This window comes from Thalia democratica, chromosome 8 (assembly GCF_965202585.1).
Source record: "Thalia democratica chromosome 8, ktThaDemo2.hap1.1, whole genome shotgun sequence".
Taxonomy (NCBI): domain Eukaryota; kingdom Metazoa; phylum Chordata; class Thaliacea; order Salpida; family Salpidae; genus Thalia; species Thalia democratica.
This window is the reverse complement of record NC_139172.1, coordinates 18,068,915-18,089,889: the sequence shown is the minus strand read 5'-3', so window position 1 is coordinate 18,089,889 and position 20,975 is coordinate 18,068,915. Positions and strand designations below refer to the sequence as shown.

General features: G+C 26.4%; 1 protein-coding gene across 1 annotated transcript; it reads right to left on the bottom strand.

Annotated features, from left to right (window-relative positions):
* Window positions 1-5,749: 5,749 nt before the first annotated feature.
* Window positions 5,750-13,757, bottom strand: LOC145842950 (uncharacterized). The gene is made up of 7 exons (XM_082950424.1): window positions 13,728-13,757; window positions 11,457-11,622; window positions 7,963-8,101; window positions 7,462-7,509; window positions 7,013-7,108; window positions 6,207-6,386; window positions 5,750-5,989 (listed from the first exon to the last, which is right to left on the bottom strand). Exons 3-7 carry the CDS (start codon window positions 8,065-8,067, stop codon window positions 5,750-5,752), a joined length of 669 nt encoding a protein of 222 aa, XP_082806550.1. The 5' UTR covers window positions 8,068-8,101; window positions 11,457-11,622; window positions 13,728-13,757.
* Window positions 13,758-20,975: the final 7,218 nt, after the last annotated feature.

Below are 20,975 nucleotides of genomic sequence, written 5' to 3'. Positions count from 1 at the left end.
GGTTGTTCTTAAAAGAAGCAACTTCGTTGTATATGCGTTTAAACAAGAGGGTTGCTTAAATAAGCGAAGCGAATTTTATCGGTTTTCCGACATATGAAAAAGCTTATCTTAAAATTTAATATTTTTTTATTCTATAGCCACTTATTTGTGGTTTCGAAAAAGTTAGATTTTTGCACTGGTATACGTCTCATATTACTTCATGATGTTTCTTTTCTATTTTTTTTACTAATGTAATGTACATTCGATTCAATTCAAATTCAAACAGCTTGTTTTATATTCAAAAGCATGTATGAAATAATTGTACTGTTTTTTTTTTTTTTTTTTTCTAATTTTACGTTTTGTAATAAACTATGGTCCTTTAAATGGGCCCAGTGAAAATTGATCTAGTTAACCTAACTCTATTGTATGTATATATGTATGCATTTTATTGGGAAACGTAACGTTCAAAACAAAGAGTTGATATTTTTCATATGGCTTAGTGCTATAATCTTCTGCTGTTTAAATTTTAAAACATATTTGTATAATTAAAGTACAGTTTATTAGAAATATTTTACGCTTATCTCGAATAACAATAATTAACTATTTTATAAACATAATTATGTACTATCTAATACAATAGCAGTATCGCTTAATTAAGTACCATAATTTTGCTAAACGAGGAAAAAGTTAATTTAAAAATATAAACGTTCTGTATAAAAGAGCATTAACCGTTTTTTAACTATTAGAACCAAAACTTCAAAACAGATTGGTTGAGAAGAAAAATGAAACTCGTGCTGTGTTTGTTTATGGTTTGTTTAAAACGTTTTTTGTTATAATTTTTAAATTTATACATGTTGTAATATTTATTTTAAACGTTTTACAAGTTGTAGTAAAATGTAATATAATAAAAGTATAGTTTCTGAACATATTGATAAACACTAAAACTATATTAATTTATGAACTTTTAATACTGTTGAATTAAGACGAAAGTACATATAGTTTTTATTTCAGATTTTAGCAGCCTATTGTGGCTTGTCAAATGGAGCTGTCAGTAAGTTTAAATCTTATTTCTATTTTAAGTTGAAACTGTTTAGCTTGAAATTTTGTCAAAACTTTACAGTTTTACACAACAAACCTTTATGGTTAATAAGTACGTACAAAAATGTGTTCGTAACACTATAGTAAACTAGATATATTTCATTAAAAAATATCGTGTCATCACTGGTACATACTATTATTATGATTAAAAACAAAATGAAAAAAAAAAAGACTTTGAAATTCATAAAATTGAGTTCAGGTAAAAAACAACTGTGTTTAAATTATCAACAACTCCCTAAATGTAGCAAAATAAAACTGCTCACCGAAATATCGCACAGATTTGTACGAAGTCCGAATCAACACGGCTAAAGGCTACAATTGCGACCTGAAGAGATCGAAAATTGGAAGCAAGAACTACCACTTCTGCGTCTACGATTGGAATGTGGTCGGAGATGGCGGCTCAACTACAAGCCCGTGGTGCTATTATTCCAACACGTGGAACTATTGCCACGGTAAGTAAAACCTAAAAAAAATTAAACAAATGTTTTCAAGTTAACCTCTTGCACGTTTAAAAGGATCTGACTTTTGCGAAAACAACCTGTAGTGTTTATAATTGTTGTTTCATTTTATTTTGAAGTAAAGAAAGTAGATTATGCAATTAATTATAAAGCTTTACGCTAGTCTTTGATTTGATAATTGGTTTAAACATAATGCAGTTACACATTTTAAAATAATAAGTTAGAGAACAAGTTAATAATTGGCAGTAATAAAATATGTAAATTTAAGCAAATTTTGTGTGCAGAAGTTACTGTTTTATTATCAACTAAAAATTATCTTGCTCCTTTAATTTTTTTCCGAAAATTAAATTATATATATTTTTCTATTACCATAAGGCTATAAAAGTGGTAATGCCGAAAACAATCTTTACCTAAAATTTCCAAACATGTTAACCTATTAGAGCAAGAAAAATGTTTTGCACGAGATTGTTATGTATTTATTTACATCAAACCATTATACAAGGGTTCAATTGGAAAGTGAAGTTTTCTCACAGCAGAATTTCAGACATGACCAACGACCACAGAGACAGATCATACATGTTTTACAATGACAACAACTACTATCCAAGCAGTTTTTCAAACTCGGCTGCCAACTTCAAAACCAACTTCACTGTCGAGCAAACTGAAACTGGTTACGAGGTTTGTGACGTCATAATGCGTTGGTCATGAAAGTAAAACAATCGTGGTTGTGTGTTTCGCTTGATTTTTACTTAGAAATTTATCTCTCATTTTCGCTTTGCTAATAAAAAAATAATTCCTTTATTTTATTGTTTGAGTAAATTAGTACGTAAGTTGCCTAAGAAAAAAAAAATACTATTTTTTCAAGAAAAGCATGGAAAACAACCAATTTTAAGCTTTTTTGTTTAAAAAAAGGCTTTAAAAATTTAAAACTTTTTTACTTTTTATTCAAAGTTTTTGTAAACAAATATAATTTTGTTGAACTTTGTTGCTTAGTTCAAGAGTATAGAATCTAGATCAAGGTTTCCCAAACTTTTTTCAAATGGCCTCCTTTGAAGAAATTAAAAAGCTATGTCCCCTTTGTACCATAATTACTTAAAAACTACCATAATAAACACCCAAGACCTTTTTAATTTTTTTTCTGCTCTTCATCGGCAACTCCAGAATATCTAGTGTAAGTTTCAAATTATGACATCATGCCCCCCCCCCCTTGGTCCCTTTGCTGCTCATGGCTCCCTGAGTATCTGTCATGGCACACCTTGGGAAATCCTGATATAGACTATTATTACAGTTTAAGTATCAAAGTTTAAAGTTTTTTATTATAAGGCTATGTACCATTCCGCAACAAATTTAAAAACTGTATCTCTACACAGGTTGTAGTACCAGATGAGAATGGAGCTACGGAAATGGAAAGAACTAAAAGATATATATATACAATGAGTCTATGGACAATCTCAAGTTAGTATTTTTATAAATTATGCCGAAAGGAGCAAAATAGTACAACATTTCATTTATTTATTTCATCTAAAACAAAAAAACTGCATGTCGTTTTATAAATAAAAATAGCACAACAAAAAATAAACTTGTTAATCTTGCATATTAAAGCCCACTAAACTAATTTCAGGCAAATTCTCGCTCCAGTGGCAACTGGCAGATCCGACCTGAAGAACTTTTGGGTGAGAGACGTGAACGGAAACAACGAAGACTACTGCCTCGTCTACGACCAGTTCGACCACATCATCAGAACGACGAAGTGCAACCTTTGTGGAAAGGGGAGGTATGTTCTCGTGACCAGTGACCCTGTCAATTAACTTCTGTTTCCAACATTCAGCTAAAAAATTACTTATATAACATGTAGCTGTAACCTTCACATTTTTACTTTTTATGAGCATGGTGTCTTTGATTTATTTAAAAGGACTCCGCTTACTTTTTTATCTTTCTTAGTTACATTTTTTCTGACTCTAAGAAACTTTTAACCAATATAAATAGTTTCTTTTTTCCTTTTTTAGTACTTTTTGTATGAAATTTTGGGTAAAATAAAATATTCGCCTTACAAGTGTATTTACTTGTAGTAATTTGTTGGTAAGACTATTTTAAAAAACTAATTAGTCGTACAAAATAAGCTGATAAGAACAGTAATTAACATTTTATATTTAATTAAACAAAACAAAATAAGAAAATAAACGATAAATTTCAAACAAAACAAAAAAAGGTTTAACGTTAAAAAAAAATGTAAGCAGAATAATTATTTAATTTTCACAAAAAATGTTAATGGCCGCTGTAAGAAAATTATAAAAATATAATAAAAGCGTCATAAGTACTATTAAAAGGGCAACCAAATATAGTAGTAACTGATTTTAATTTTTAAGTTAGGGAAAACTATTTTTCTAAAACAATGCTATATTACATTAAATGACCAAAAGGACAATTTTTACGAGAAATCAGAATCAAGGCTTATAAACCCACTACTTTCAGAAATAGGACATAGAAGTAATAGAAAATATCTATAAAAAAAAACTAAATGTTTCAATCACAAGAAAAAGCTGCGTGCAAGCTATCAGTCGTAAAAAAATATGAAATGAGTTGTAAAAGTCTACTCAATAATAAGTAGTGATGTACCGGACTCACTATCCGGCCGGATATTGCCATTTTAGTCTGATATCCAGATCTTGATATGAAAAAAAAGTCCGGTTCCGGTTCCCGTCGGATTCTAGTTTGAAAAAAAACTTTGAATCCGGTTCCGGCCGGATTCTAATTTGAAAAAAATTCCAGATCCGGCTGATTCGGATCTAGTTAGTAAAAAAGAGCATACAGAAAAGTATTTTTTCAAAAACAAACCCTTTGTAAATTAAAGAGTCATTTTCGTCAGTTAAAATTAAACACCTACCGTGATTGGCTCATTTTGAACTCGTGACTAATTTACATTTAAACTATGAAATAAACATTTTAGAAATGCAACTCTTTACCTGTGTTGTAAAATTAAAAACTTTACTACCAAATTGTTAGGCTAGTTTATAGATTTTTGAAAAACTCAGGCTAGTTTTCTTTTAGATTTTGAATGAGTTTAAGCTGATCCAATTTTCAATATTTTGTGATTTTCTAGTTAATTTTGTTCAAGAACTTGATTTTAGATTGGTAAGGTGATAGGGGGGGGGGGGGGGTCCTCCTTGATTTTTACAAGTTGATCTTATTTAATAGATTTTAATCTTAGCTACCAGATATTGTTTCTGTGATGTACTTTATCTTTCTATCAATTTTCCTTATACTAAATTAAAAGTTATTCATAGTTTTTTTTTAGCTTTTATAGAAATAAAATTTTGAAACTACAAATGTAAGCTCTAATTTTTACGTGAAAACTAGTACTAACAATGTACCGGACTCACTATTTTGGTCCGGCCGGATCTTGATATGAAAAAAAAATCCGGATCCGGTTCCAGCCGGATTCTAATTAAAAAAAAAAAGTTTGGATCCGGCCGGATTCTAATTTAAAAAAAAATTCCAGATCCGGCCGGATCCTAATTTGAAAAAAAAGTCCGGATCCGGCCTGACCCAAAATTGTGAGTCCGGTACATCACTAGTTTGAATGCACGACTACATAAGTTCTACATCAAATTTTTTTTTTAAACTAGACTTTTAATTGAATGAATATGTTTTTGTTATTTTAAGTTTTTTGCTGTACTTCCGTTTTTTTACCGATTCCATTTTGAACTTAATTCAAGCGTTTAGTAATTAAGTTTACAAGTGTGACTTGTTGTTAATAATAAATGGAATATTATATATATAAATTGTAATACGAAATGTTCTTTTTATATTTGAAGTGTAAAAAATGTTACTGTTTTATATTATAACATTGCAGTGAGCAAAATTTACATCATCATTATTAACTAGTACATTATTAAAAAATTTACCTGTAACAATTTAAGAGTTTTTTTAATTCAAACAGCTACCAATTCAATCAACAGTAACAGCCAACTACAGCATCAAAAAATTGTTTTGCCATGAGCTCCCAGAAAACCCAGATAGAAAAAAAAACACTTGTTTTAATGTTACACAACTGTTTTTATAAAATTTCAATAATATAAAAACTTAATAGATATAATTTTTATAAAAAAACACCGACGACTTGTTAATTTATTATTGCAATCTTGATCACCAGACTAACACAAAAATATACTGGGTTCGTAAACAGCATTTAACGCTTCACACAAAAATGCAAATCATTCACGTTCAGCAGTTAGGTTGTGCAGTTCATCTACTATTTTGGCAGCATTTTCATCTGTGGCTGCCGACCACTGGGGGCTGATATTTGCAGAAAATTTAATAAATTTCCTGTAGGCATCCTCATAATACCCAGATATTTTGTTGGCCGCTTGAAACAACGGAACCTGGCTTACATTGCAGATCACTGACACAGTTATGTTCTTGTCTAGAATGTCTTTGATGGATTCGCATTCCACCTAGAAGTGTTTATAAATTTATTTATTTGATATTTTAGTGTACCTTTAAGTTTAAATTATTTTAAATTACTTGCAATATTATACAGTCGAAGATTTTTGGTATATGTTATGTAAAAGCTTTAAAAAAATGTAAGTTGTTTTCACTTTCAACTTAAGTAAGTATCTTTTCAAAATTTATCAAACACGTCAGCTAGTAAACAAATCTCATATTAAAAACGTTTTCAAGTTCAGACTGTTGTCGCAGCAAAATAGCCTGATTTTTCTCGCATTTGTCAGCAGGGATCTGGCACTTCGCAGGCGGCTGGAACCCCTTCACAAGAATGCAGCAGGAAGTTCCGTACGAAGAAAGCGAAGATGTGTCTGCGTACGCCAGTGTGCTTCTATTGCTACCTTCTATCTGTAACAACAAAATATTAGAAAGTCGTGACAAAACTTAGATTTGGCTGACTGATTTTTTTAAGGACTACACAGTAAACTTTTACTAGTAAAGTTTAAAAGACAGATTAGTTGAAAAATTTCCAAAATTCGTTTTGTACAACAATATAATGATCGACACTCACTTACTAATGTAAAATAGTTTATTTTTTCACGAATAGCTGAAATTTTTATCAATACATATTGCAAATTAATTTCATAAGTTCTTAAGAGAGAATTTATATGAACAAGATCTTTTAAATTAAAATATCAAACTAAAAAAATGTTTTTTTTTTCAAAGATCAAAAGAAAAATTTAATTGCATATTTCAGAATCTTTAATTTAACAAAAAATTTTTTTTTATACTGAAGCTATTTTTTTTTAAAGCATTTTAAATACTTTGTGACAAAATTTAATTTTAAATAACAAAAAAGTTTAAAAACCATAGTAGAAACAACCACCTAATTTTAAGGTTCAAGTCTGACAAAAACGTATTCAATTTTAAAGCTATCAAGTAGTACTAATTACAAGTTATAACACAATGTGGCACTTTAAAGGAAAAAATATAGGGGTTGTTCAAAAATTTACAAGTATTCAGTAAAAACTAACATCAGCCACATTTCCAAAAATGCATGGATAAGTAAATATTCCTGATGTTTTGTCGTAACTTGCTTGAAACTTTAAAGGAAGAAACATCCATCTTGCCTGAAAGTTAAAAAAAAATATTTGTAAGATCTAAGATTGTTAAATTAATCTATTAAATAAGCTAATCAAATCATAAATATAGTAATGTCATATAGTCTTGATGTAAGTGATGAACACGGGTAGTTGAAATATTATTGCAAAATATTAGCTGAAATTAATTAATTTTAGTTTGAAAATTTTAATTATTTGTTCACATGTAACTAGTTTAGGTATTTGAATGTAGATATACCAATTGAAAAACAGTACTAAACAAGTATGATTTTTTTAAACATAGCTTTGGTGGCAAACTATGAAAAAAAAGACATTGTAGTTGTAAACATTACTTTTAAATCTTTATGCAATTTTATACTTACAATAAACGATGACATGATTTTTGGATAATCTTCACAATTGAATGAATCCTGTCAAAAACGCTTTTATTATTGTTCGTAAATATAAGTGCAATAATACTTTATTCATTTTGCTTTAAGACTTACTAGTTTGTACCGCATTTTAATTGACAAAAATACAGAAAACTAAATTTATATATACAGATTGTGGTTAAAAAATATTGAGGTTCAGTAAAGTAATTTTGATAAGTCAACACATTTAAGCAAACATAAAAACTTTCAAGCAAATGGAGGTATAACATATTTTATTATTTAACTCTTTTGATTTGTATCATAGTAGACGTTTGCTATTGATAAAATATAAATTTATTAGTATTTTTATAAAAAAATAAAATTCTTGCATTTGTTAATATTGACTAACTACAAAAAAAACACTAAACAACTTGAAAATTTTAAACGATACATTTAAAATTTATCTTTCAACTTAAAAAAAATCTTAAATGTATTTAAGTTATAAATATATACTTTAGTGCCTGAATTGATGATATGTGCAAATTTGGTCAGTAAGTAGCAATTACTGACAACTCCCCATACGCCTGACTTATGTCCAAATGGAGCAAATCTATCCATTGTTAAGCTTCCATGTTTATCTTGTACATAATGCCTGTTTAAATAAAAAAATATAACAGTTTAGTCTTTATCATGTGAAGGATCCTGTTTGCTATTTATCTTAGCTATAAAACGCACTTTATCAGTTATGCTTCCGGAGTATACAAAGGTTTCAGTCAATAATTTTACTAAAAAATGTATAATGTATCAATCATGCAGTTACTTTTCATTAACAAAAACTAGTACACACAGCTAATTTTCAATGCATTTTTTTGCTAACCATACATAAAAAGTTAAGAAAGCTACTAAAAATTTAATTTTTTATATAAAATTCAAATTTAAGTAAGATTTCAAACTGAAAATTACTCAACTCGAAACATTTCAGAATGTTTTCAATAAACTGTACTGAAATTTACAACTAAGTAAATAACATTATTTTTAGTTGATTAATATTTTTTCAACAGAAAACTAAATGTGACTGAACTGTTCACTATTTAAACGCACTTAAACTTGCATCAAAGAACTCTGAATAAAGTCAATAAAACGAAGAATACATTTTTATAACTCTTTTACAACCTTGAAAGTTTATCGATCACATTTAAATTCCAATCAACTTCAATAGAACTGTTGTCGTCAGAATTAAGCTTGCTTATTTCATCTTTTAACATAAGGTTATAAGGCCTCGATGAAACTTTATCGCTTTCGTCGCTCCATACAGTTTCCATTAAACATTGCAACAAATGATAACCATAACTAGATTTCGAGTAAACTCCTATGAGTAAACAGTGATAAAAAGCATAACAATATTTGTGTGACTACTTCGTAATAAAAACTTTTTCTGAGCAGTACTAACTCATTAACATAATAGAAAAAAACATTCTGCTTTTACTAACATCTGATCATTTAGAAAACACACGATACAATTAAAAATCACTTAAAAAATTAGCGAATGTTAGTTTTAAATAATAAATAGAAAGATATTGTAAACACTTAATTTTTTAAATAGAGTAACATTATATAAGTAAGTAGATTTCTAATGTTCAAGTATTTTTATTTAACAAACGTAAAAAAAATATTTTACGTTTATTATGATTATATATATATTACACTGTCTATCACTTCGTTAAAAAATAATAACTAATTATCTTTAGTAACTATCTTTCATAACAAATTAACTTCATGACTTTATAACTAAATTTATTAAGGCTTGTTTGGAGTCCAATACTTTTTTACAGATATTAATATTGGCCGTTATTTCAAAGCTTAAATCAGTGTTTAAGGCCATAGGGGGGGGGGGGGGGGTCCACTTTGTTTTTTACAACTTGATCTTATTTTGTAGAATTTAATCTGAGCTATCAGACACTTTTAATTGCTTACAAAAACTCAAAGTAACTTTTGAGATATAAGCGATCAAAGAAAGGGCGTTCAATAGGTTCCTTATGGAAGGCGAAAACTAAAAATGCAAAAAAAGACTATTTCACTAAAAATCTATCTCCTCCTTCATTTTTTGAGTAATCTTTCTCAAATTTTTACAGAATGTGTATCATTAAACTTTAAAGAGATCTATTGTAGGATTTTTTTTTAATTTTGAGTAAAAAAAATATATTGTCAAAAAACTACCATTTTTTTTAGTTTTTTGTGGATAAAATTTTTATTTTTCAAAATTTCAAAAATTCCAACATTCAGATTCTTCAAAATATTAAAAGAAACATTTCCTGAAAATTTGAAGTCTCTAGGTCAAAAAATGAAGGAGGAGATAGGTTTTTAGTGAATTTTTAAATTTCCGAGAAAATTGACCCCGAAAAATTTGCGGTCCATACAATTGTATCGGAAACTTTTTACAAAAAATAAAATATCTCAAAAGTTAAATTATATTTTTGAATTCTATAAAAACAGGCTTGTAGTTTGTATTTAAAGCTTTCATATAAAATCCAAAGTTATTTTTTGTAAAAAAAAAAGTCGGACCCCCCCCCCCCTATGGCCTTAATAAACAAGAAAACTTTAATTAACTTTAGAAATATAGTCAGTTTATTAAAAAAATAAGACACAAATGTATGGAGAAAAAATTATAATTGTCAATTTTATTGGGACTTTGAAAAATTAACTAAAAATCTATCTTTATATTGATTTTTTGAAGCAATTAACCTTAAAAATTTATCTTTTTCCTTGCTTTATAACAAAAAATCTTAGTGTAATAATTTAAAAAAAACATGCATTTTACAACCAAAAATAAAATAGTAATGGTATTAAAAAAAAAGCCCTCTAAATTTAAAAAATTAAACAATAGAACTATTTATTACTAAGTTAAGATTAGAATGAGTTTTTGAGACTGTTTTTTGCCTTTTTAATTTGGCCCCTCCATAATGAACTTCTTGAATCTTAAATTTTGTACCTTGATACCTCAAAAAATATCTTGTGTTTTAAAAAACGGTTAAAAGTAATTGCTTACTAACTTAAAGATATCTAAAATATGATGAGCTTTTAAAAATTTAATTAAACACTTTGTGTGAAAATATGAATGAAGACTGCTTAAAAAATGAAGAAGGAGATAGATTATTAGTGAAATGGTCTTTTTTCGCGTTGTTAGCCTGAGCCTTCCACCAACTTTGATCGCTCATATCTCAAAAATTACTTTGAAATTTTTCAAACAGTAAAAAATTTCTTATAGATCAGATAAAACTGCATAAAACAAGATCAAATTGTAAAAATCAACATGGACCCCCCATACCCTTAATAATAGCTTTAAATATTAACAAATTATTATATAATGCAGTAAATTCTACTATCAGAGGATATAATACAATCATTTAAAACAACAAAAAACTGTAAGTTTAGATTCTGAACTCAACTTTAGGTAAACCAAAATTTAGCTAAAGGTATTAAGAAAACAACAACAATTATAATTTATAAATACTTGGATAGTAAAAAAAAAACATCAAATATGAAACAGTGTTTTTAAAAATCTGCTATTAATTTTACATTTCATCAAAATATAATGGAAATTTAATTTTACAAGTTAACAAAAACTAGAAGGATGCGGATATTCTACTGAGAAAAAAATACTACACTAGTAGCAATACCTTATTTTGTTACTAAAAATAAGGCATAATTGGGTAAGTTAGTGTACATGGTTTTGCTTTAAAATATCAAATATTTTTATTCATAAGAAACAAATATATAAGCTTTTTTAATGAAGATATATTACATGAAACGTAATCTGTAACAGCAAATACCCGTTATATCTAATTTAAACAATTTAAAAAAATCAAAAATATTAGTAGCCCAACATTTTATTTATTTTAATATATAAAGCCTAGCTTCCTGTCATTTCCTAGAGTCAAATTGGCCTATATTTAGTACATACAATAAGTCTTAAACTCTTGTATAATACAATCTAACAAAGAACAAACCAATGTTTTTATCATCAATACATTTGTTGTTTAACTTGCTAACAAGCACATCACGGGATAGATCAACAAGATCTTTCATCTCCAGACAAAACAATTCATCTTCATTGTAGTCTTTCAACCCTGACATGTGACACAGTAGTGAGTTTACAGTAGTTGAATCGTCTTTCTAGACAATAAATAAATGTTTAAACTTTCTTAAATAACTATAGATAATTTTGTATAAACTTATAACTACATAGTGTATATATCAACAATAACATCGGCAAAAGTCTACACAGCCAAAGCCTGGCATTTTGTACGCTGTGAGACATAAGTTAACATAAGCATTGATCATAGCAATTCGTTCATCAGACCACAAGCTTTCTGTAGACTGAGACTGGTTTCATCCCTATTTGGACTCATTAGTCAGTTACAACCAAAAATCTTGCAATTATCAATCTACAAACATGATAATGAAACATGAAGCAACCGTTTGCTGGTATTGATCAATGACGTCAGCATTATCTTTTGTCATGCAACATTTAATACATTGTCCACTAGGCAGGACAGCTGGCACGCTCGTATTGAAAACAATCAACGAAAACATCAACAGAGCATACGCCTGGACTTTTGTATGTCATCAGACAAGCTCAAGTTTACATAAGGTTTGATCATACCAATCATATAGAATATATAGTTTCAAACTATGGACAAATTTATACTATCAGGAAATTTGTTTAATCTGAACAAACTTATAAGCAAAAGAAAAAAAAGAATCTCTGGATGGAAAATGTTTTTAAGGTTACTTTTTCCAAGTTTAACAAAACTCCTTAAAAAAGTTCTAATTTAATTCCATGCTTTTGAAGTACAAGTTTACCTGTCCCTTATTAGTTTAAGGGCATGGGGATCAACTTTTTTTTTACTAAAGATAACATTGGCTCTTATATAAAAGCTTAAAGTACAAACTACAAGCCAGTTTTTTTTAAATTAAAAAATCTTGTTTAACTATTTAGATATTATAGTTTTTGTAAAAAGTTTCCGATACAAATGTATGGATTGCAAATTTATTGGGGTCAACTTTCATGGAAATTAAAAAAATGTTAAAAATCTATCTTCTCTTTTATTTTTTGAGCTAAAGACCTAAAACTTTCAGTAAACCTTCCTTTTATAGTTTAAAAGACTTTGAATGTTGAAATTTAAAAAAAAATATTGAAAAATAAAAGTTTTAGATAAAATAAAACAAAAAACAGTTGGTGTTTTTTTAGTAATTTTTTTGTTCAAAACTAAAAAGTTCCTGCATTCAATATTTTTAAATTTAATAATATACTTTCTATAAAAACTTGAAGAATATTGGTTAAAAAACTAAGAAGAAGATAGATTTTAATGATATGGTCTTTTTTGTTTTGTTTTTGGTTTGTGTCTTCCATTAGGAACTTTTTAAGGTCACCGACTTTGACCACTTATATCTCAAAAATTACTTTGAATTTTTAAAGCGGTTAAAACTGTCTGATAGCTCAGATAAAACTCTATAAAATAACATAAACTTGTATAAATCAAGGTGGACCCCCCTATGCCCTTAAAATAAAAATAAAACTTTAATGGCTAAAAATAATGTAGTGCTATTTTTACAAATTTTTTTCTCTATCAAAGTTTTTTCAAATCCCTCTTAAAATGTTAAAGCATTGTTAATGCAAGAATATAATTACTAGCTAGTTAAAATTTAAGGTTTATTTTGAAGCTAAGTTTTTTTCTAAAACAAACTTGAACTGAATGAAAGCTTTTGTAAAAAAAATGTGAAAACTTTTTGAACAAGTTAGTATACTACATCAGCAGGTATGCTTTTAGTTAATTTTTGTATAACAAAACTGAGAGTGGGTATTTAAATACATTTCTTGTAATAGTTCCATTACAGGATATAGTCATTAATAATAATATAGAATTAAGTTATTGTTTGTATTTAGCTTTTATACGAATTTTCAGTTAAAACAAATTACAAAAGTATTTTATAATTAGTTAAGCTTAAAAAGTATTTAATTTTGTTTACAGATAGGTGTTTAATCATTTGTTCACTTACAGTACAGCCATAAAAAATCTGACCCTTTTAAAAAATTTTTAATATTAGAAAAAAATAGTAGTAAGAATTAAAATTCAAAACCAGTAACACTATAAGTTATCTAAATAAGTTAAACATATTTTTTTTAATAAACACACTTTAAATTATTTTTATTTATCTCAAATAATTGTACCAATTATGTGCGAATCTAAGTTTAAAACTTCATCTTCAAAGCTAACCGGTGTAAGTGGAAACACCCTAGTATGTAGATGTATTTTTTCTTCTTGTATCATTCTAAAGCACAAATAAGCAGTGAAGACCATAGAGATATTACCCAACTTATACTTGGTATCATTCTCAACAAGTCTGTTATTTTCCACATCACATTGGCCATAATCTAGTATATTTATTTAAAACTTAACTGATCTAATATTAACAACTTCTTTATCAAAGAGTATTTTCAAAACTATTTTGTAATTAAGCGTAATACTTAAAATACATAATAATTAACATGACTCAAGAATAAAATTAAAAAAAAAACATCTTAAAATTAAAAAGAATATTTAAAACATTCAGAATTTAAACTTTTAGTTCATGCTCATATTTCAAACAACTAAAATAATCTAAAGTATAAAAAATATATTAATTAAAGTGTGTTTTTAACTTTTTGTTAAGAACTATTTTTGAAAAATCTTTATCAAAAATTCAGACAGTTATTAAGTTTAGGTTGGCCACTGGTTTCTGAGAAATTTCTTCAAGGTTTTAGAAAAAACACATTTTTGGGTCTTTTTTAATTTAAAACTAAGTTTAAGTTAAAAAACTATGTTGTATAGTACAACATCATTGAAAGGATGTTTTAAAGTACTGTAAATGTGATTAAAAAAATTGATGATGACAATTTTTTTTATCTAGATGATAGATTTTTTGTGTTAAATTGAAATTTTACTATTCAACAAGTAACCATTGTTTAAAATTCCAGTTTTCTCTAGATTTCTGAGTGATTTTTGTTTAAATTCTGGGTTTTTCTATTTTTTAGCCTAATTTTTCAAGTTCATGTTTTTTGGCTACCCTGCAAGTTTCATTGCTTGACAGATAACAGATATCAAACTGCAATTCTCCTTCAAACAAAAGTTTTAAAATAGTATTCTGCTTGAATAAGAATCACAGCTTGATAATGCCACCAGCATTTAAATAAGTAACTGTCTGAATTTTTAATAAATATTTTTTAATACAAGACTCTTCAACTTGAATAGATGTTTGTGAAACTTGTTTTCACCACGTATTTAAGAACTATTTTTAATATTTAGAAAAGGCAAACAAAAAAGTTCTTAATTAATAATTAAATAAATGATTAAAATAAAGTTTTCATAAATATAGTTCGATTTTATCTTTATAAAATAACACTAGACTAAACCGAACAACCATAAAAAACAATCTGCACAATAGCCTGCTACCTGTTTTCGTCCTTATTAGAAGTCATCGAATAAATAAATAAAATTTCCATTGTATGATCTTATGAATCCGTTTGTGGGTACAGTCAAAAATTTAAAAAACAGACTTTTATGAATTTTACAAATATAAAAAATTTCAAACAAGTTACCTCTGTTCTGGTAACAGAAAACAAAAGTTGATGAGTCTCAAAAAAGCTTAATCTTGTTCAATTAAAGAACTAAGGAACTTAAATATATTTGATCTCTTGAAAACAACTCACAAGAAGAGAAAGGTTGTTTTTCATCAAAGGCAACACCATAAGATAATCCAGGGATATTGTATTGAGCTGCTTGAACTTTTAAAACTCGCTGAGATCTCTCTGCTGCTTCCCCCATTAATTCCCTCCACTGTAGCAAAGTAACAGTATTGATAAAAAAATGTAGTTTGTTGATCATTATTAGAAATTAAGCTTTTGGCTTTATAATATAAAGTTCTTCATGACTTACTATATTGTATATAACAGTGAAAAGCAATCAAGCAGTTTGAGAAAGCTTCTTTTTAAAAATATAAAGTAAAATATCAGATATTTTTTGAAGTTTTAACTTGATAAAGAAATTAAAATACTTCTTGATTATATATTAACCATTATACAACCATCTGAAATAAATTTTAGGAGCTATATTACTTTTCTTTAAACAATTGATTAATAATAATAAAAAATACAAAAACTTAGAACTGTATAACTCACAAATATTATTTAACTTTTTACTAACTAAAAGTGTTTATACAGAGAAAATATACAAGGTTTAAAGTTTTTTTCAGTAGTTTTGTTACAAACTTTTTTTGATTTTAGTAATAAAAAAAGTTTTTCACAAATGTGATAAAATTCTATAAACTATTTTCAAAATGACAAAAAAAAATATTTCTTTAGAATATGTTCAAACTAATAGACCTCATGTTAGACTTAAAACTACAATCTAAAATTAGACTACAAAACAAAAACTAATTCAAAACTTTAAAAACAAACATTTTGATAATAAAGTAGATGTGTTTTTGTTTTGATACATAACTTAATGTTGAAAGATTAAAAAGTATAACTAATAAGGTATCAGTTTATAACTTTTTGTTTACATTTGTAAATTTAACACAATTTCTATCAAAAGGTATGCTTACAGTAAATTATTATAATTACCTAACCTTGATCTTTTGATTTTTTGTGTACTTTTCAAAACATAATGGACCAGACAAATCTATTTCTAGAAGGGAATTGCTGTTGTTTTTATTTTCATCATCACTGCTATAATGTGAGACACTTTTTAATGAAATTAAACTTGCTAACACTTTTCCTCTTGGTCTTACAAATAACTTGTACATACTTTTTTGTAATCAAATTAATCATTCATTTTCTTAATAAATAAAAATATTACTGAAAGTTATTGGTGCTTAATAACACATACCAAGCAGTTGTAAATAGTTAAATTAAAGTAAAACAAAACCATCCTAATTTTTATATCAAAAATTATTCTATTTGAAAAAAAATGTTTGTTTTGTAAACAATTATTTTTAAATACTTAAAATATTTATACAACACTTATTATTTATACATTAAATAGTAAATTAATAAGTACATAAAAATAAATAAATGATATAAAATCATTGTTGAAAAAAAAGCTTTAATTTTAAGGGTGTATATAAAAGTCCAAATTTTTTTTTAACATGTTTCACTAATCTTTTTTTTTTAAACAGCTACAGGTCAAAGATAAAAATAATACAAGAATTTGGTAGTAAACTAAATTTTTAAGTTTAAAAGTAACACAAAAATTTTGAGGACTTAATTTTATACTCTAAAAGGCCTGGTTTTTGCATAAAATACATTTTAATTTAATTTTTTCATCAATTTTTGTTGCTCAATTTAAAAATTTTGTTAAACTTAGCAAAACTACGATTAAAAATAGTATTTCTAAAAAATATAATTTACCAGTCTAATGTGGAGTTGAATTTTACACTTCTTAACTACTGTGGGCAGATTATTTAGTTTTTATTATTATTTTTTAATTTAAAGTAAATGTTAATTATAAAGTAACATAACTCTTGAAAATACACTTTCAACACAGTCCCAAAGTTAAGTATTCAACAGGAAGTGTGTACCTTAAGATGTGTATACTAAGTTTTTTTTTGTAAAATGCATTTATCTGGAGAAATGCAGTTTAGTGGGAACAATAAATTTAGCTCAAAAAAATTGTACAAAGCAACAAGAATTAACTTAAAATTTATTTATTATTAAATTTTAAGTACATATACATACTTCTACATCAAATTTTTTATTGGGCTAAGAATTTCTAGGCTGAGATATGCAAACTACAGACCATAAGGAGTCTTATTATATGTTTTTTATTGCAAATAAATTGTATTTGTAGAAGTAAAATCGCATTTGCCACAAGTGTGTTACTTTTAAAAGGAACAAATAAGTTATTTTTAGCTAAACTTTAAATTGAAAAAAAAATTGTTAAAAGAACTGCTAATAAAAATAAGTATTCAATTAGTAATTTACATACCATAAGCAGACTTTTCATATGTTTGCAAACAAATAATAAGTTAAGTAATTATTTAAGCATATGCTCCTTTTTGCATATCTTAGCCCAAGAAGACCTTAATCTATTTGTTGTATTTTTGGTTGTTCTTTAAAGAATACTTGAAGGAAGGACATCTAGAAAAATGTTAATGTAAATGATTGGAAAAATCAAAATTTAGTAGAGAAGTTGGTGTAGTGCCCAAGGTAAACTGTGGTCATTGATCAATATTCGTAGTAATGGGTTTAAAAAAGAGTGCTTGCTATTTTTTGATTTCATAAATGTGCTTAAGAATTTATATAACAAATAGTTACTAAAAGCTCTTAATCTAATAGTGGATAACAGTTGTGCTGATTTGATGAATAAAATAGTTTTTTACCACTGTTTAATTGTTTTTTTTTTCTGGTAAGTTTATCTCATTATATTTATTGGTTGACCCCTGAATTTGCTTTTTGTAAAAAAAAACTACTTACTAACTTTCTTGACAATTAAGCTTCCCTGACTACATATGTTCTTAACTAGGGAAAATTTTATGATTTAGTTTATTTCATATCTTTGTAATTTTAGTGCAGAGTTGTCATAGATAAAAAGTCTTTATGGGTACAGTACAATTGTTAGTAAATATCCATTGAGCTAATGTTCATTTATCTTAAAATTTGATATAAAATACTTTTAACACTTAAACAATAATATGAAGCCTAGTAGTTCTCGAAAACTTACAAAACGAAATGTTAATATAAATTACTTTAAATTAACTTGAGCTACAAAAGTACAAATTCATGTTCCAAAAAAGCTTGAATATTCTATTTTAGTTATTTATAAAAATTACTTAATGATTCTAAAAATCAATTCAAACTTTTAGATGTACTACAAAATTAAACCTGGACATACAATTAAACTGTATCCTAGTGTATGACTTAATAACCGAAATGTTTTTTAATACACCAGGTCCTTGGACCAAATTTTTGAGCGTTTTTTTTTCGTTCAATAAACAATATTAAGTAAATTAAATAGTAAATAGGAATAGCAGTTTGTAAAATAGTAATTGTTTATTTTACATTTAATTGACAAAAAAAATTGCACGAAGACAATTTTCAGCAAGGGTCAATTTTGCACGGAGGGTCATTTTTGCACGAGAGTAAACAAAATTTATATATAAAAAACACAAAAAACTAAAGGATAAACTGTTAATAATAAATAAATTTACTGACCGAGGGTAAGGGGTAACAATGATAGTAAAAATGAAAACAAAATATCAACCAATAAAAACTGTTATTAAAAAAACAAGAAAATGAAACTTAATTAAATAAAAAGGAAAATAATCTACCGACTGAGGGTAAGGAGTAACAGTGATAGTAAAAAAAAACTAAAAATTTTTATAAGTTAATTTAAAAAAAATACAACCGTACAAAATTGTCTGCTAGTGAAAAAGTGTTTTCGTGCGATTTAGTCCCCTCGTGAAAATTTGACATCTACCCCTCTTGAACACCTTGAGTAAAACATTGCACTGTTTTGGATAATTTAATAAAAACAATAGGTAGAAATGTTATACTAAAATACAAACTTCTAACGCGTAGAGCAACTCAAAACGGTTTACCATTTGGAAAGCTTTTAAAGTTTAATAGAAAGGTAAAATTTAAACAAACCTCATATAGAAAAAACAATCTGCAGAATAATTTTTATGTAAACTTGTTTTTATTGTAAGCTGTTTGGTGAGTGTGAAGAGCCAGATTGTGCAAAAGTTTCGATGGCAAAAAATGATTATCTTTTACTTAAAGATTACTTTTACTTATTTAATGCCGTAAAAACAAAAGTAACTCATATTGAAGTTTAATTTAAGAGCTTACAATAAAAATACCCATTTCTTTTAAGTTAAGGTTTGCACCAAGCATAGAAAAACACATACTTTTGTAATTTATAGAAATGTTGTGCTTACAAATTTAAATTATTAATTTAAAAGTTAAATTTTTTTACTAAAATTTTTCTCGAATAAAACGTTCTTAACAGTTTTGTAAACTGCATTTATAATGAAAAAAAAAACTAATTACAAAGCTTAGATTTTGATAACATAAATAAGAGAATAAAGAAAGACTTATGTTCTTATAGAAATGTTTCAAAAGTTAAAGCTAAATTTGTGTTTAATATTCTGTTTTCAAGTAAAACTTTACAATCGTTTTTTTTGTTTTAAAACAGGTCAGTACAGTAATTTTTTTCTAAAAACGGTAGAGTTTTGAAATCTTAATAATGAAGTTGTGACTTAAAAACAATAAGAAGTATACAGTCTTACATCACCATTGAATTAAGATTAAATAAAATAAAGTAGCTATTGCTGAGGTTTTATTTTATGTCACTCAATATTTTTCGTTTTGCAGTTTTATACGTTCATAAATGAATTTATTTTAGTAAAAATTCGTTAACATTGGATTTTTTTTCAAAACGTACTAAGAACGCTTTGTTTAAGTTCAAAAATATAATATAAAAAAATCCAATTTATACAGCTTATAAAAAAGGATACAACTCAAAAAGTTTATTTAGTATTATATAATATTCTGTTTAGATATCAACTTTTCAACTTTATCTAATTATTCTATATGATAATTAAATCCTCATAAGCGAAATCAGTAAATTACATCACAAAATTTCCAATTTAACTGTTTTTTTTTTTTTTTATACCATATAAGAATAAACATGGAGCAAACTTTTAAGTACAAAAAATGAAGAGATTTACTTTTATTTAATAATTTTTTAGCATTAATTCGAATTTAATAAAATTATAATTCTTAACTAAAAAACTAACTGCACTTTTGTATTTTGCTTAACAATTAAACATGAAGTAACTTACTTAATGAACTTGATTTAAAGAACTCTCTTTGTATAAATTTAATGTAAAAAAGTTTGGTTAAAATAAAAAATGTTCAGTTCTTGAGTAGCAGTTAGAAAATAAACAGAATAGTATGAATTCTTAAGAATGGAAAACTAAACAAACAAAAATATTAAAAGAAACAAAATAAAAACGAAGTTCAAGTATTTTTTTACCTAAATCAACATTATAAATATATTTAAACTTCATCAGACTTATACTTTGTTTTGTTGAAAAACGTAGATAAAGAAGTAAAACTACAGCTTTATTTTCTAAATTTTTGGCTTGTTCTTGCTAAGATTGAAATAAAAAAACAACACTAATTACATTACGATTATTTACAAAGTCCAAATAATCAAACTCTTTAAGTAAGTTAGGAGACTACATTTTTAAAAGAGCTATAAAATTAACTTACTTAGTCAGAAAAATCTTGTTTGTCTTTTATCTGATAAACCAAATTCTTAAATCAAAAATTAAAGTTGTAATTTGGTATGTATATTTTTTTATACAATAAAACAGCTGTAAAGCTTAACTTTAAACTTAACTGCAAAAAAACTTTTGTTTTATATAAATATTTTTATTTATTTACACTACAAATCAATAAACAGTTATTAATCGAGTTTAAT

What these genes read in the sequence shown, in the direction of transcription:
- LOC145842950 (XM_082950424.1), bottom strand. Translation starts at nt 8,067, where the DNA reads ATGGATAGATTTGCTCCATTTGGACATAAGTCAGGCGTATGGGGAGTT. An exon ending in TCATCAATTCAGGCACTAAA is followed by an intron (nt 7,510 to 7,962) that starts GTATATATTTAT and finishes CGTTTTTGACAG; the next exon opens with GATTCATTCAATTGTGAAGA. An exon ending in AACAGTCTGAACTTGAAAAC is followed by an intron (nt 5,990 to 6,206) that starts GTTTTTAATATG and finishes AAACACTTCTAG; the next exon opens with GTGGAATGCGAATCCATCAA.